The 14,801-nt window shown below is 33.0% G+C and overlaps 1 protein-coding gene across 1 annotated transcript; it reads right to left on the minus strand.

The window, feature by feature from the left end:
- Positions 1-6,092: 6,092 nt before the first annotated feature.
- Positions 6,093-13,151, minus strand: LOC146530666 (insulin-like peptide receptor). The gene is made up of 6 exons (XM_085199443.1): positions 12,943-13,151; positions 11,470-11,610; positions 10,854-11,053; positions 8,933-9,079; positions 8,337-8,502; positions 6,093-8,038 (listed from the first exon to the last, which is right to left on the minus strand). The coding sequence occupies exons 1-6, from the start codon at positions 13,075-13,077 to the stop codon at positions 6,392-6,394; spliced, it is 2,436 nt and encodes an 811-aa protein (XP_085055569.1). The 5' UTR covers positions 13,078-13,151; the 3' UTR covers positions 6,093-6,391.
- Positions 13,152-14,801: the final 1,650 nt, after the last annotated feature.

The raw sequence follows: 14,801 nt of genomic DNA on the forward strand, positions 1-14,801 counted from the left end.
ACATTGATGAGACGGCAGTGTTGGTACTGATGCTGCTATACTGCTATTATAGAAGAAGACTGTAAGAAATATAAATGCTGTGGAGACGCGAACTCCTTGTAGGATATGCGAAGTCAGCTTAGCTGTAGTTCTCGAGATTAGCGTGTTCAACCAAACAAACACTTTAGCTTTATAATATTTTTATTGCTACAAGTTTTGTCGGCCCATACTTTAGCGTCTACTAACTACTATCGTTAATTTTAATTGGCTTTAAGCAGCAAAATATTAAAGTAAAACCTTTCGATAATTGCATCTTGTAAAGAAATATTAATTAATTCACATTCAATATTGAAAAACAAACGAGACTTTTATCGCTATAACGAGTACGTGATAAGTTTTAATTACCAAGAATTTTTTCTTATCATTTAAATATTTTTATTAAAATTATGATTCATTAGGTGTTTTATTTTTTGTTTCTTTTATTTTATAGATCAACGCGACCCCATGGAACACCAAAGGAGCTACAGGTACCCATCGTATTGACCCGAAAATACTGCGGCAGGTAGGCCATTCCACAAACGTGGGGCACAAGGAAGGAACTTTCTGTAAAACCACAGAGCTTTGGAGTACCACGTATCCAGATGGTGTGGGTGGTATTATATATTTTCTTTGTTGTAAGCCGATAGTTAAAGAGTTCTAATACAAATAAATAGAGATATAGAATGTATTGATTAACCATGAAGCAATTGAAGATTCGAGTCCATCACCCAACATGCTTTATTTTGAATTATTACTGCGCATATTATTTCGATATTTGCTTGTAAGATTACGCAACGGAAACCGTAAATATTGCACTATAATGTCTTCCAAGCTAAAAGTATAGCTATTGACTATTAGAGATGAATAGAATTTGCTGAAACCTTAGCTGTAAATGTATGGATATTATCTTTAAAGTGATAATGTTATAAGATCACAAAATATATTTAGATGAGAAAATAAATAATTGTGTAGTACAAGTGGGCGAAGCCGCGACCAGGACGGTAGTTAAAAATATATGCGGATATTGAGTTATAATATTTTATATACAAACAAGGGTCTACTAATAAAATATTTTTATACGAGATGCCTCACCGCCCGCTTTATGTTATTCATATGGAAATAATTTGATCTTCGTAAAAAAATATATTTTTGAATGCTCACTTTTATGGCAAAAAGCTTACTGATAAAAAGGTAGGCATTTTACTATATTTTGGTATTGGAAATTTAGCTTTTACTAATGTATTATTTATTTTTTATTCTCTTTTAAACTAGACGTAAGACCGTAATTGTGATAGTTGTGGGATCGATAACCTCTCGAAACAACGAATAAGTTTCTTTTTCTCTATCTGGCAAAACGACAAAACGCGGGGTTGAGGTCCGCATATCAACACGTAATGTCTTGAAAATTGGACTGTGCTTGAGGAAAGGGGTGACACTAGATTCCTTCTAGAAGCTAAAAAAAACGTAAACTAGCAGCGCCGCCCGCGATTTCCTACGCGAGGAATAGGATTTTTTGTTTGTGTTTTTATGCAGTATTTGCTAAAAGTTTAAGTAATGAAACTTTTAGTGCATAATGCGTTATAAGGAGTATAAAATGAATAAAACTATTATTGTAAAAATTATGTAATTAATTACCTCTGGTGAATCTAAATAAATAAAATAAAACGTACATGTTAATTTAAATAATTTATTTCATACACAAATATTTTTCACATTTAAATCGAACCTACTACAACCATAATAACAAAAAAAAACACCGTACAAAAGGCAACAGAACAATTATTTCACTTGTAAAAAAAAACAATAAACTTCGATTCCTCGTAGATAGAGCTCGAAAGCATTTAAAAGAAGCGCTACGAGTTAAATCTCTTAGTTGTCTTTAACGATGAAACTTTACGACGCCTTTTGTTTGCATATCTTAACTGAGTTGCTAATCCTACAAATTGTACTACACTGAAGTCGTAAGATCTTGAATAGAATACACGTAAAATTGTGAGGATATATATATCTATATATATCTATATTTATGTTACAAATTCAAAAGTATAATATCTCTGCCTGTTTGTCTGTCTGTGACACAATGACAGGCAAACTGCAGGTCCGATTTTGACAAAATTTCATAGTAAATTTTCGTTTTTGATGTTAATTATACGTTGGTATATTTCCCTTAAAATTCTGAAGGATTTCATACAAATTGCAGCAAAAACGATGCATAAAGAGAAACATATTTTTAGGGACAAGGGACCGTAGACATATATTAGGATTAAGATATTTGATTATAATTTAAGCTTTTTTTTAAGTTTGACATTTTTGTGCGAACCTGAGGCAAATAACATCGACTTATTCTACACTGACATTCTATAAGGGTTACATACATTTTTTCTTTGCGATAGAAATATTGCTGATGTCTAAGTAAAAAAAAAATCGTTCACTTGTGTAGATCATATGTTATTTTTAGGCCATAAGAATATATATAATATGTTTTGCTAAAATCAAATTCCACATGAGCAAATCCGCGAGTGTAAAGATAATCAAATATATACTGAAATTTTGTTACAGTTGGAACGTGTCTCAGCACAATGGTTGAGGATGACACTTAGATCTATATCTTTAATATAATATATGTGAATTACAATATATTTTCTTCCATTTTATTTACATAGTTGAATATATATAGTTGAAAAACATGTTGATACTTGAAAGCTTTTAAGTAATTTTTCTCATCTCCTTCTTCTTCTTCTTCTTCCTGGCATTAATCCCGGCTATTACCAGGGTCTGCCTTCCTACTTAACCTACCTACCTAAGTAATTTTTCTCATCAAACTGGTTCAAATATGCTCGTTATAAAATTTTTCATAGACAATAATATTATTAATTTCTCTGCTGAATATTAAAAGATGTCTAAATTCATATATTTAACTGAACAAATGCTCTTGAAAACTTGAGATTTTTTTTTTAAATAAAGAACGTAAAAAGACACTGGTTCTTACTGCCTAGCTATGTGATATATCCCATATGGGAAACTAAAAAATATCAATTTTTAAAATAAGTCCATAGTTGCGCTTCGGTAGAGCATCCAACTGTAAACGTGACGGTTGTTGGGTCGCTTACACCTCAAGAGGTGATTATATTTAAATTACACTCAGTTCGAGGCTCTGGTTCACAAAGTAAATTTAATTTCACGACTTAACACGAAAATTGGGCGGAAATAGGGTCTGTCAACACAATAATCCCCCTTTTATTTCCTTCTATACGATTAGAGCGTGATTGCTGCTTTTTATCTTTATAATAATAGTAACAACTGCTAGTAACTCTTTCACGAACTAGGGTCACGCTGTATCCCGCATACAGAAAGTTAGGCAGAGGGAATTTACTGTTAAGACACTGCGTTCCCCCTTTTCCACCGAATCGATCTTGTACACCAGAGCGAAGAAATGAAAATATTAAATTTAATTTCCTCGACTGGGAATCGAATACGCAATCTGTCACGCTTAGTCACACTTTGCGCCCCTGCGCCACAAGTGGCGTAACCACTAATTAAAACATTACAAATCAAAACACCACCCCACCCCCATCAAAATCTCCCCCCACCATACAACGATAAAGAATTCTCTCTGTAACACAAATGCGACACTATCTACAGAAATTTGGCAAAGCGAACGTCCGTTTGACAGTGGAGCGTAAAATCACGGCTTATCTGCACCCACCAGATCTTCGGGCTAATTAAACCTTCGGGCGTTTCCAATGTTTCGGAGTTGGACTATCGTTTCTGTGGTTTCAGTTCAAATTTTATTGGGAAACCCTTAATAGGGTTGTAATTAGATTTAAAAATTTGATAATAATTATTTTTTTATAAAAAAAATAATTTATAAATTGTTATTTTCCAAATATTTACTAATTCCCAAATTAAGAACAAGCTTTTCAAATTTTTTTATACATATTTTATCTTTTTCCTAATCCAATGCCAAACACTCCACTCTCCACGTTCCGGACGGACATTGTTACTTTACGACATCGCGGAACTCAACGCCGTAAAACTTAATCCTATAACAAATTAAAACAACCAAAGCAACCACGTTACTGCCAAACAAAATTAATAAACACTACATACAAAATAGTTCTAATTACACCGAGAAGTATAACTATAAATTATTTACAATTATAAGTCCCATATGAATACGCAAAATGTGACATCGTGACGTCAAATGTAGGAATGGTTTAGATTAATTTCCAAGTTGGCAGTTACATTAGACAAGTTTTGCCAACACTTGTTAAGAAAATGTAGTGTGGTAATTTGATTTATTATATAAATAGAGCACTCGCAGTTAAGTCTGAATAATTGTTTATAATTAGATAGTTATTCCTGTAAATTATTTTCGTTTAAAGCCATCTTTGAGTTTCGCTACTCAACTCGTAATGTCTCAAACAATTGGTCAATTTAAGTGGGTAATGCAATGTCTTAGCTCCAGGTTCCTTCTGCCCACCCTTCTATACAGCTAACAGGGATACAGTTGAAAAAGATAACTGAAACTGAAAAAAGGAAACAGATATCCCCTAAGGGAATATTTATATTTAATTCACTGCTGTTTCATATCTACCCGAAAATAGGTGAAATTTAAATCTGTTGCTTCTTAACTTTTAAAATATTTAAATTATTTATAAAATATTTTTTTTGTTTATGCTCTATCAGTCTGTTATTTATAAAAATGTTAAACCCAATATAATATATATTTTCAGCTCAACTTTTTTACTTGTTATTAGTGGTTAACGTGTGTGATACTTGTTCACGTTTCTATATACAGCTTATGTACAACCTTAAAAAAACATTTTTTTTTAACTTCAGCCTGTATTCTGCACGTATGTGTATTTAGGCAAAGTGACCCATGAAACTCTGTTCCCATTAGAACACTTGTGTTCCCCATTTTTCGCTGAATTCTGAAGGTATTGCTTGTTACGAGAGCGAGCAAAATAAACGATTAAATATTTCACTGCCTCGAGTGGGACTTGAACCCATAACCGTTTAAGGATTTACATTCGCACCCTTGAGCCCTTGCCACGACTGGCCTCACATCGAAAATCAAGAAGATAATATAACAAAAATATAAAATAGCATTACTAATGTCCTTTACAAAACAGCACTTAAACATCCCAATCACTTTAGAGAACCATTTGTTAAAAAGTTTAATAGGAAAACATTTATATCCAGATTTGTATACCGCTCGCCCAGTGCCAAGTTATGAGGAGACAGTGAAAACATTTACTTTTCCTTCCATTACACAAAATTAATTTCTGCCTCAAATTGTCCGCTCATCTGGAACACTTTTTTGTTTAACGTCGACGTTCCTCGTTGTTTGTTACAATTTTTTCATCATGGGAATTGAATGCAGGCTGTTTTAATACAACATTTGTCATAAACTCCACCTTTATTACTTTTTTAAGAGTTTCTTGTAAATTATCATCGATGGTAATATTATTATTTTTTTGTTTGTTATTGTAACTTGTTTATATATTTTTTTTACGGAAATAACTTTATAATTGGATCTTTTTGGATGTTGGAATTTTTAAATACAGAGATATTTTTTTCTCAATAATAACATAATTTGGATTGTTTGGATAGGAACACGTTTATATAACTAAAGTAAATAATACACGGGACGAATACTTATTATTACGATGTACTTCATTACAATTTATAATCTGATTGCATTTTTAATTATAAATATTACATTAATAATAATATTCTTTATTGTACACCCAAAAATAAAACACAAGAAAAGGAAACAAGATCGGAAAGAAATGTACAAGAGGCGGCCTTATCGCTAAAACAGCGATCTCTTCCAGGCAACCTTAAGGCATAGGACGTAAAACGTAGGAAAGGGGGTGTGAATAATAAATTTAATAAAATACATAAAAATAATAAAATATATATATATATTCATATATAAACATATCCATACATATATACATAAATACATACATATACATACATACAAACATACATACATACATACATTCATAGTACACATATATAGCTTACAGTATGAACAAAATATAAATAAATAAAAGATAAGAAGCTCAGAAAGTAAGAAAATGTTGTTTTAATAAACGTTTAAATTACATTGTGTGTCCTTAAAATTTAAAACATACACATTTAATATTAAACATGATTATTGCTAAGACAGTTCCCGCATTTCATGCCAGGAGACTGGGTAAATGGACACAAAGTCTGACATCATACTGGCTGGAGGTTCACTCTCCTGTCTATGAATGAAAGTAGCATCGAATAGCGGTATGGTATCACTTTTTCTACTTCTTAACTTATAGCCAATGACACACGAAAAAACACTTAAAAATATTCCAAACAACACGCCACATCACCACCACACTGGCTGGTACTCCTTAGATATCTCTACTTTAGTCCAATCATTACAAATATACGCGTGAAACAACGTAGTAGAGCAAACTCTTACAAGATATCTACTAGCTTTATTAGATTTGACAATAATATTAGTCATGTTTCCGGGGACGCACCAGGACTGTGGCACCAAATATTTCATATCACTCGACCTAAAATTAGGGTAAATTTCTATTGTGTACGAAAGAATGGGTCCATTTGTTATTTCCGGCGGGTCCCATTTGACGTAAATGTGGCCAGATATGTTTGCACTAGCCAACAATATATATGAAACGTCAGCGATTTTAGAATGTAACGTTCTTACTACGCCTCTAGCTGATCGACTACAGCTATCCTTAGTGCAAGCTCGTAACCTAAACCTGTAATCTCTGAAAGGTGACAATCCACCAACTTGAAACTTTTTCTTTCTACCGTTTATATTTAAAGCTAAAGATTTTATCAGACCATTAACAGTAGAATTCTTAGGACGATCGGATTCAATATCGCAATTTTTAATCGCATCGCATACATCAAAATCCTCTTCAACCATCGCTCCAACTGTTACGGAAGATAGAACTCCACACATGGATTCACAACCTTTTTCATAATTTTTGGGCGGACGCATAACTTTGGCGTGACGAGCGTAATCAATATCATACACGTCATCATCTTTACTACCACAATGGTCTCTAGCTACAATATACTTATCTATTATATCTACTAACACAACATCTAGTTCGTAACGTACAATATCATTTCTATAGTCCAAATGATCTACCCATCTAATAACTATGACACTAAAAGAGGACGCTACTAATTCTAATATGAAAGGTGGTTCAGGTTTTCCAACTAAAGTTTTAAATTTAACAATACTACTTCTAGATAAAAGTCGTGATACAGGCTCATACTGTTCAATACAAACCGCATAATTCGACGCCGGACGAAGATGTTTTAGTGGAACTTCGATAATATCTTCACTTGTTTCTATAATATTTATAGCGGACCATTCGAAGTCACTGCAACTTTCTGGTACAATTGTCGTATTAACTCCTTGAGGTATTTTGACGTACAAGACTGTATAATGAACGTCTACAACTTGTGGATGAAACGTTGCAATGGCTGATGTCTCATTCGTTTCTTTGATTTTTAAATTTAAAGACACTGAATTACAACCTCCGCTGTAACCGTTTAAGCCCTGGGGTAAATCAAGTTTAGTGGGCGCAATAGGGAATTTGTCTTTTAGCTTATTTATCACATGCATACAAAGCATTGGATTTCTATAGAACCTTAGGGTTCCTTTATCTATTTTAAGATTTTCCGTGACATTAGGTGCAAAAAGACTCTGTAGATTATGCATATCATAAACTATTAAACTATACTTATTATGTAACAACCGCTCGCCTCCAATCCTTCGTAAAGATGACAAAAAATCTAGCGAAGTGAGACTGATTGAGCTGTAAATATGTATATAGTCAGTTACTTCTTCAATATTTTTTAAGTAATTTCGTAATTCATCAGCCACATTAGGTATTGACCATATATGAATTATTAAGGAGCCATTCACGTAAACACATTTTTCAGCTGCTTGAATCGAAGATAGCGCTTGTATGGTGAGATTCCAGCATGTCTGAAATAGAAATTGTAAATTTAAAAAATCCTGGTTTAAAGATGTGATAGATGTGCATGATCCGTGCATATTAAACAAATATATCAAAATTAGTGCACATAATTGAGAAGTAAATATAAGAAGAACAGTAATATAATTACTAATCAAAAAAGGAGAGTTCGTTCTCCACTTTCAGCAACAATTCGATATGGTACGGGTTGCGTTGCGGAACTTATCGTTGCGCCTTGTCTTGCCAGGGGGGGAGATATAATAATTCATTTTATTGAACAAAGATAAAAACAAAAATAAAAATATATACCTTATGACAATCATAGCATAGTACACAAGTTATTTTTCCAGAAGCTAGCACCGATCTATCATAATTAATAGGACATTCAGATAAGCATGTGTTGTTCCACGCCCAACGACCCAAATGCTCGCATTCATCTTCTGTCACACAGTAGTTGCTGTCTCTTAGAAGGAAGCTGAAAAATTTTATAAATATGTATATGCGAGTATACGAGTATTTAATTTAACAATAAAATTTTCTCCAACCCGGTTAGTCCAACCCGGTTGGGGATAGGAAGCAGGGGCACAAGATTGTGACTGTAGCGCGACGGTTCTAGGTTCGATTCGATGGGAATAAGTAATTATTCATGAATATTTTCATTTCTTTGCTCTTCTCCGAAGCAAAATACGTATTTTGGCGTTTTTTGCAAGGCAGTGCCTTGAAAAATTCGGCGGGAAGTGGGGAACGGAGTGTCGTAACACTAGGTTCCCTCTGCCTACTCTACTATATTTGGGATACAGCGTGAAGTATAAAAAAATATATTTGAGATTCTCTTTACATTTTCCCCCTTTTTTAAATGACTATCTTTTGTTCTGTATAAAATAAATAATAACAATAAATCTTACGTATTTTTCGGGCATTTCGATACACACTTTTCTTGATAAGTAAACTCTCTACACAGAGTGCAAATGCTAGAGTTAGTGTTGCGACAACCAAAGCATTTATTGCTACAATTATAACTTTCCGGCCCTTCCAGGAAGATTTGACACTTTCTAAAATTAAATATTTAATGTGTGTTAATAGTGTGAGTGATGAAGTTGTGTGTATGTGTGTGTTGTGTAACATGTATGTTGAGTGGCAAAACTCAACGCTGTACGTCAACACTTTTCATAACAGGGTAAGGTATAATTTTTTATCTATTTAAAGTTAATACAAGTGTTAGTGCTTATATAATAAGCTGCAAGCTGAAAATTAAATCTACTGGACTCCTACAACTCTAGTCGCTCACTCAAGTCGTGGCGCTTCGTCATATGCGTGCGATTGTAAGCGTAACACAGGTTGTGAGTTCGAATTTAATATTTTAAACAAGCAATGCGTTCAGAATTCAATGGAAAGTGAAGAATAGAAATATCTTAATGGGGACCGAATGTTTTGACCTAGTCCCAGGTTCCCTCTGCTTAACCTGCTACGTGTGATGTGACCCCACACTGGTGAGGCCAAAAAAATAATAATGTGAAAATCAAATACATACTACTGCGATAGAATATTCAACAATATTTATTATATACATATACGCATAAAATATTCTTTATAAAATAATAATAATACAAAATCCATATTTATTATAACGAAATGAGTGAATTATTTATTATACATATAACAATAATGACTAAACAAACATTCCTGTATTGAATTTTGTTGATATAAACAGTTATAATAATTTTAATTAAAATATTAAAAAGCACAAAATTATGTACCTCTTTTCAAAGTGAAAATATTTGCGAACAATATGGAATTTATTTGTATTTTTTATAATACATTTTACAGGCTACCATGGCGCAGTACCACAAGTGTGCGACTATAAACGTGATGGTTGTGGGTTCAGTTACTACTCGCGGAAATAAATTATTTAATGTCTCGCTCTGGTAATGAGGCAAAGCGTGGTATTGAGTCTTCAAGAATTGGGCGGTAAGTGAAGAACAGAAGTGAAGTATCGAGACACTCTATTCCTTATTAGGGAAACACTATAATTCCAGGTTCCCTCTATCTAATATGCTATGGGCGAAATTTTTATATATTTTTCGGTGCAAGCAACGTATTCTAATAACAGATTTCTGGAAAAATCGGAAAGTGGGGGGCGGAATGTCTACCTTGTTATGGGCGGGGTACAGCGTGATTAAAATTCATTGTTTTTTTTCTTATAACTATGCACCTACATACAACATAAAAAAATATATTATTAAACAAATAATTACTATAATTAGCCACGTAAACGTATTAATTAACTTAGCATATTATTTGGACATTAATTAACAAAATGGTCATATATAAAATTAACATTAGTTATAATTAACAACTAATATTATGTAACTAATATGTAGGTAATTAGGTGATATATTTGTATATCTATCTATCATTTCAATTTTACTTTGTGTACAATTATAGAGTTATTATAATTACACATTCATATACAGTATGTAACGTTGCCGACAGATCAACGGTTGTCTATTGGTAGAGGACCTCAACATCTAGCCATTTGACCCCCATTTATATTTTTTGACCCCCGATTTTCATTAGTTCGGCAGATATTCAAGAGTTTGTCATTTTTTTGTAAAGAAGCGGATTCTTGAAGAAAATTGGCAAATACAGCACGGCTGTTGAGCCTGCGCTCGTAACTTTTTTCGCAATGTACCTTAATAGAAGGCTTTATAAGCCGATGGCAATGGCAATTAACAAGGAAACAAACTAAATATTATCAAAAACTTTTCAGCGGGTAGCGAAAAATATATGCTTATTTACACAAAAAAAAAAAGAAACGATACTTACTTATTATTCCAACATCGATTCGTAGCTAGGTTCCTAGAGCAAGTGCAAGGGAAAATGCAATTTTTGTCCGGCTTACTTAATATGTGGCGGGAACCCGGCGCTATGGCGTCCCAGTCGATGGTGTCCACGTTACAGGTTAGGGGACTACCCCATATTATGACACCCCCTCGATCTATTTTTAGTAAGCCGTTTAGACTGACCTGAAAATAAGTATTATTTTTTAAAGTAATTGTGGCTTTTTCTATTATGTTATAGAACAGTCGTAGCTCAGGGGCACAAATTTATGGAACAGGTAGATGGAATATGGGAACCTAGTGCTAAGACCGCACGCAGCCACACATCAATTTTCATTTCATTTCACGCTATATCTCACATGTAGCAGGGTAGGTAGAGGAATCCTAGTGTTAAAACACTCCCAAGGCACCATCCAATTTTTGAGACATTGCTGATTGAGTGATGAAACTTAACGCCACGCTTGATCTGGTTACGTAAAAAGAGAGAGAATCCCCGAGTTAACATCGAACCCACAATTGTCGCGTTAATAGTTGGACGCTGTGCCTATGCGCCAGCACAACCAAGGATAGTACACTAAAGGCTTATTCAGTATTTTACATACCTCTCTCAAGTTAGGCAAATCGTATACAATCAGTGCGTAGTTATACACAAGCGTATTGCCGCGGATGCGCGCTAGATTCGGAAATAAGTCACTGAATGTCTCCAATCCAAATACACGATAAACAACCATGAATCCGGTAACCTGGAAGGAAATATAAGAAAAATCGTTTTTTTTTAATATAAAAAAGCAACTTAGGCAGAGGGAACCTAGAGTTAGGACTCAGTTTCTCATTTTCTGGCGCATTTTCGAGTTATTAAGTGGCGGAACACAACGCCGTGTTTCATTTACTAGAACGAGGAAATGAAAATTAATTAAATTTAATATACTCTTTACCCTGAGTGGGAAATGAACCAACAAGCATAACATAAGTATTGTAAACAATAAGTAAACAAGGCTAAGTGATACTTCTCTACATTTTCTCTATGATTAGAATAAACTTGCACAATTCAACCTTACACGAGAAAATATTAAAAAAAAACAAACTTTCACCCACTCTTGAATCGAACCTAACAACAGTGAAACAACCACTGGGCCTCGACGGCATCATATTATACAATTAACTACGATAATTGCACAATAGCACTCCACCTTTGATTTACGACCAATAATTAATATTTCATTTATTTCATTTTATTATGAACCGAATATGATCGTTGTAAATTAACCGTAATGTGACATCAATTGACATCAATTCGGTCTCGTAGCTACTATACCTCTATAGCGTACTACCGCTAAGGTACTCTGTCAATTAGGGGGGGGTTGATCTTTGACAGTTGTTTTAAATCAATATATGTGAACTTATTAAGTGTAGGTTCGATTCTCAGTCGAAGAAATTAAACGTTGCAACACGCAATGCCTAAAGAATTCAGCGGAATTGTGGGGATCAGAGTTGTTTAACGCTATGTTAAGAATCTCTGTTACTTATATATCCCACATTTCTAAATATAGAAAGAGTAGGGTATAAAAAAACAGAACAAATTTTTCTACTACTAAATTAATTTGATATAAACAAATATCTTAGAAATACATACAATTGTAACTAGAGCTTCAATAAAAGTACATTCATTTCAATATATAGCTTGATATTTTTTCTCATATAAATGATACTTGAACCAATAATTTATGCAATAAATATTTAAAATAGTGGCAAATATCACATATAAACATTATTGAAAGGAAAGAATATATAAAACCATTTTATGCAATTTTATCTTCATGCCCACCTCTGGTGTATTTTGGTGCAGAAAGAAAGAATTTTGTAGCGTGTGATTCCGTTCTTCACTTTCCGCCCAATTTCGAAACCATTATAATTAAATAACGTAATTTAACGCCGCATTTTTGCCCTGGTAGAGATCAATAATGACCATAATTTGTATATATTAATCATATCGAGTAAGGTCACCATTAATTCGCTATTAATTATTGAATAAGGATTAAACCTAGAACCACCGTCAAAAAAAACATTAAACTCACCTCTTTCAATTTAGGAAATGTCATATTTCTAAAGCCGTCTGCAGTGGACTTCTCGAACGGCATAACTTTTAAATCTCCAACAACTACTGTACAATTTTGCAGTTTCTTCAACTTGAACATGTAGTTTAAATGCATATTGAAGCAAAATCCGTGATATTCCGTAGGTTGTTTGTTAAAAGTATAAGAAATATTGACTAAAGTTGCACATATGAACCTGAAATAGGAAAAAAATATATAATTAGCTTACACTACTTTTTATAAATCAAATATTAAGAAATAATATAGTTAATTTATAGCCTTTGAGTCCTATAGTGGAGATTACTTCAATAGATTTATATATATTGTAGATAAACGGTTTCGGGCTAATTAAACCTTCGGGCGTTTCCAATGTTTCGGAGTTGGACTATCGTTTCTGTGGTTTCAGTTCAAATTTTATTGGGAAACCCTTAATAGGGTTGTAATTAGATTTAAAATTTGATAATAATTATTTTTTTATAAAAAAAATAATTTATAAATTGTTATTTTCCAAATATTTACTAATTCCCAAATTAAGAACAAGCTTTTCAAATTTTTTTATACATATTTTATCTTTTTCCTAATTCAATGCCAAACACTCCACTCTCCACGTTCCGGACGGACATTGTTACTTTACGACATCGCGGAACTCAACGCCGTAAAACTTAATCCTATAACAAAATTAAAACAACCAAAGCAACCACGTTACTGCCAAACAAAATTAATAAACACTACTTACAAAATAGTTATAATTAAACCGAGAAGTATAACTATAAATTATTTACAATTATAAGTCCCATATGAATACGCAAAATGTGACATCGTGACGTCAAATGTAGGAACGGTTTAGATTAATTTCGAAGTTGGCAGTTACATTAGACAAGTTTTGCCAACACTTGTTAAGAAAGTGTAGTGTGGTTATTTGATTTATTATATAAATAGAGCACTCGCAGTTAAATCTGAATAATTGCTTATAATTATATAGTTATTAATGTAAATTATTTTTGTTTAAAGCCATCTTTGAGTGTCGCTACTCAACTCGCAATGTCTCAAAAAATTGGGCAATTTAAGTGGGTAATGCAATGTCTTAGCTCCAGGTTCTTTCTGCCCACCCTTCTATACAGCAAACAACAGGGATACAGTTGAAAAAGATAACTGAAACTGAAAAATGGAAACAGATATCCCCTAAGGGAATATTTATATTTAATTCACTGCTGTTTCATATCTACCCGCAAATAGGTGAAAGTTAAATCTGTTGCTTGTTAACTTTTAAAATATTTAAATTATTTATAAAATATTTTTTTTGTTTATGCTCTAATAGTCTGTTATTTATAAAAATGTTAAACCCAATATAATATATATTTTCGGCTCAACTTGTTTACTTGTTATTAGTGGTTAAAGTGTGTGATACTTGTTCACGTTTCTATATACAAGCTAAATATACAGCTTATGTACAACCTCAAAAAACATTTTTTTTAACTTCAGCCTGTATTCCGCACGTATGTGTGTTTAGGCAAAGTGACCTATGAAACTCTGTTCCCATTAGAACACTTGTGTTCCCCATTTTTCGCTGAATTCTGAAGGTATTGCTTGTTACGAGAGCGAGCAAAATAAACGATTAAATATTTCACTGCCTCGAGTGGGACTTGAACCCATAACCGTTTAAGGATTTACATTCGCACCCTTGAGCCCTTGCCACGACTGGCCTCACATCGAAAATCAAGAAGATAATATAACAAAAATATAAAATAGCATTACTAATGTCCTTTACAAAACAGCACTTAAACATCCCAATCACTTTAGAGAACCATTTGTTAAAAAGTTTAATAGGAAAACATTTATAT

The sequence above is a fragment of the Heliconius melpomene genome, chromosome 16 (assembly GCF_056956725.1).
Source record: "Heliconius melpomene rosina isolate 202511_hmr_F chromosome 16, ASM5695672v1, whole genome shotgun sequence".
Taxonomy (NCBI): domain Eukaryota; kingdom Metazoa; phylum Arthropoda; class Insecta; order Lepidoptera; family Nymphalidae; genus Heliconius; species Heliconius melpomene.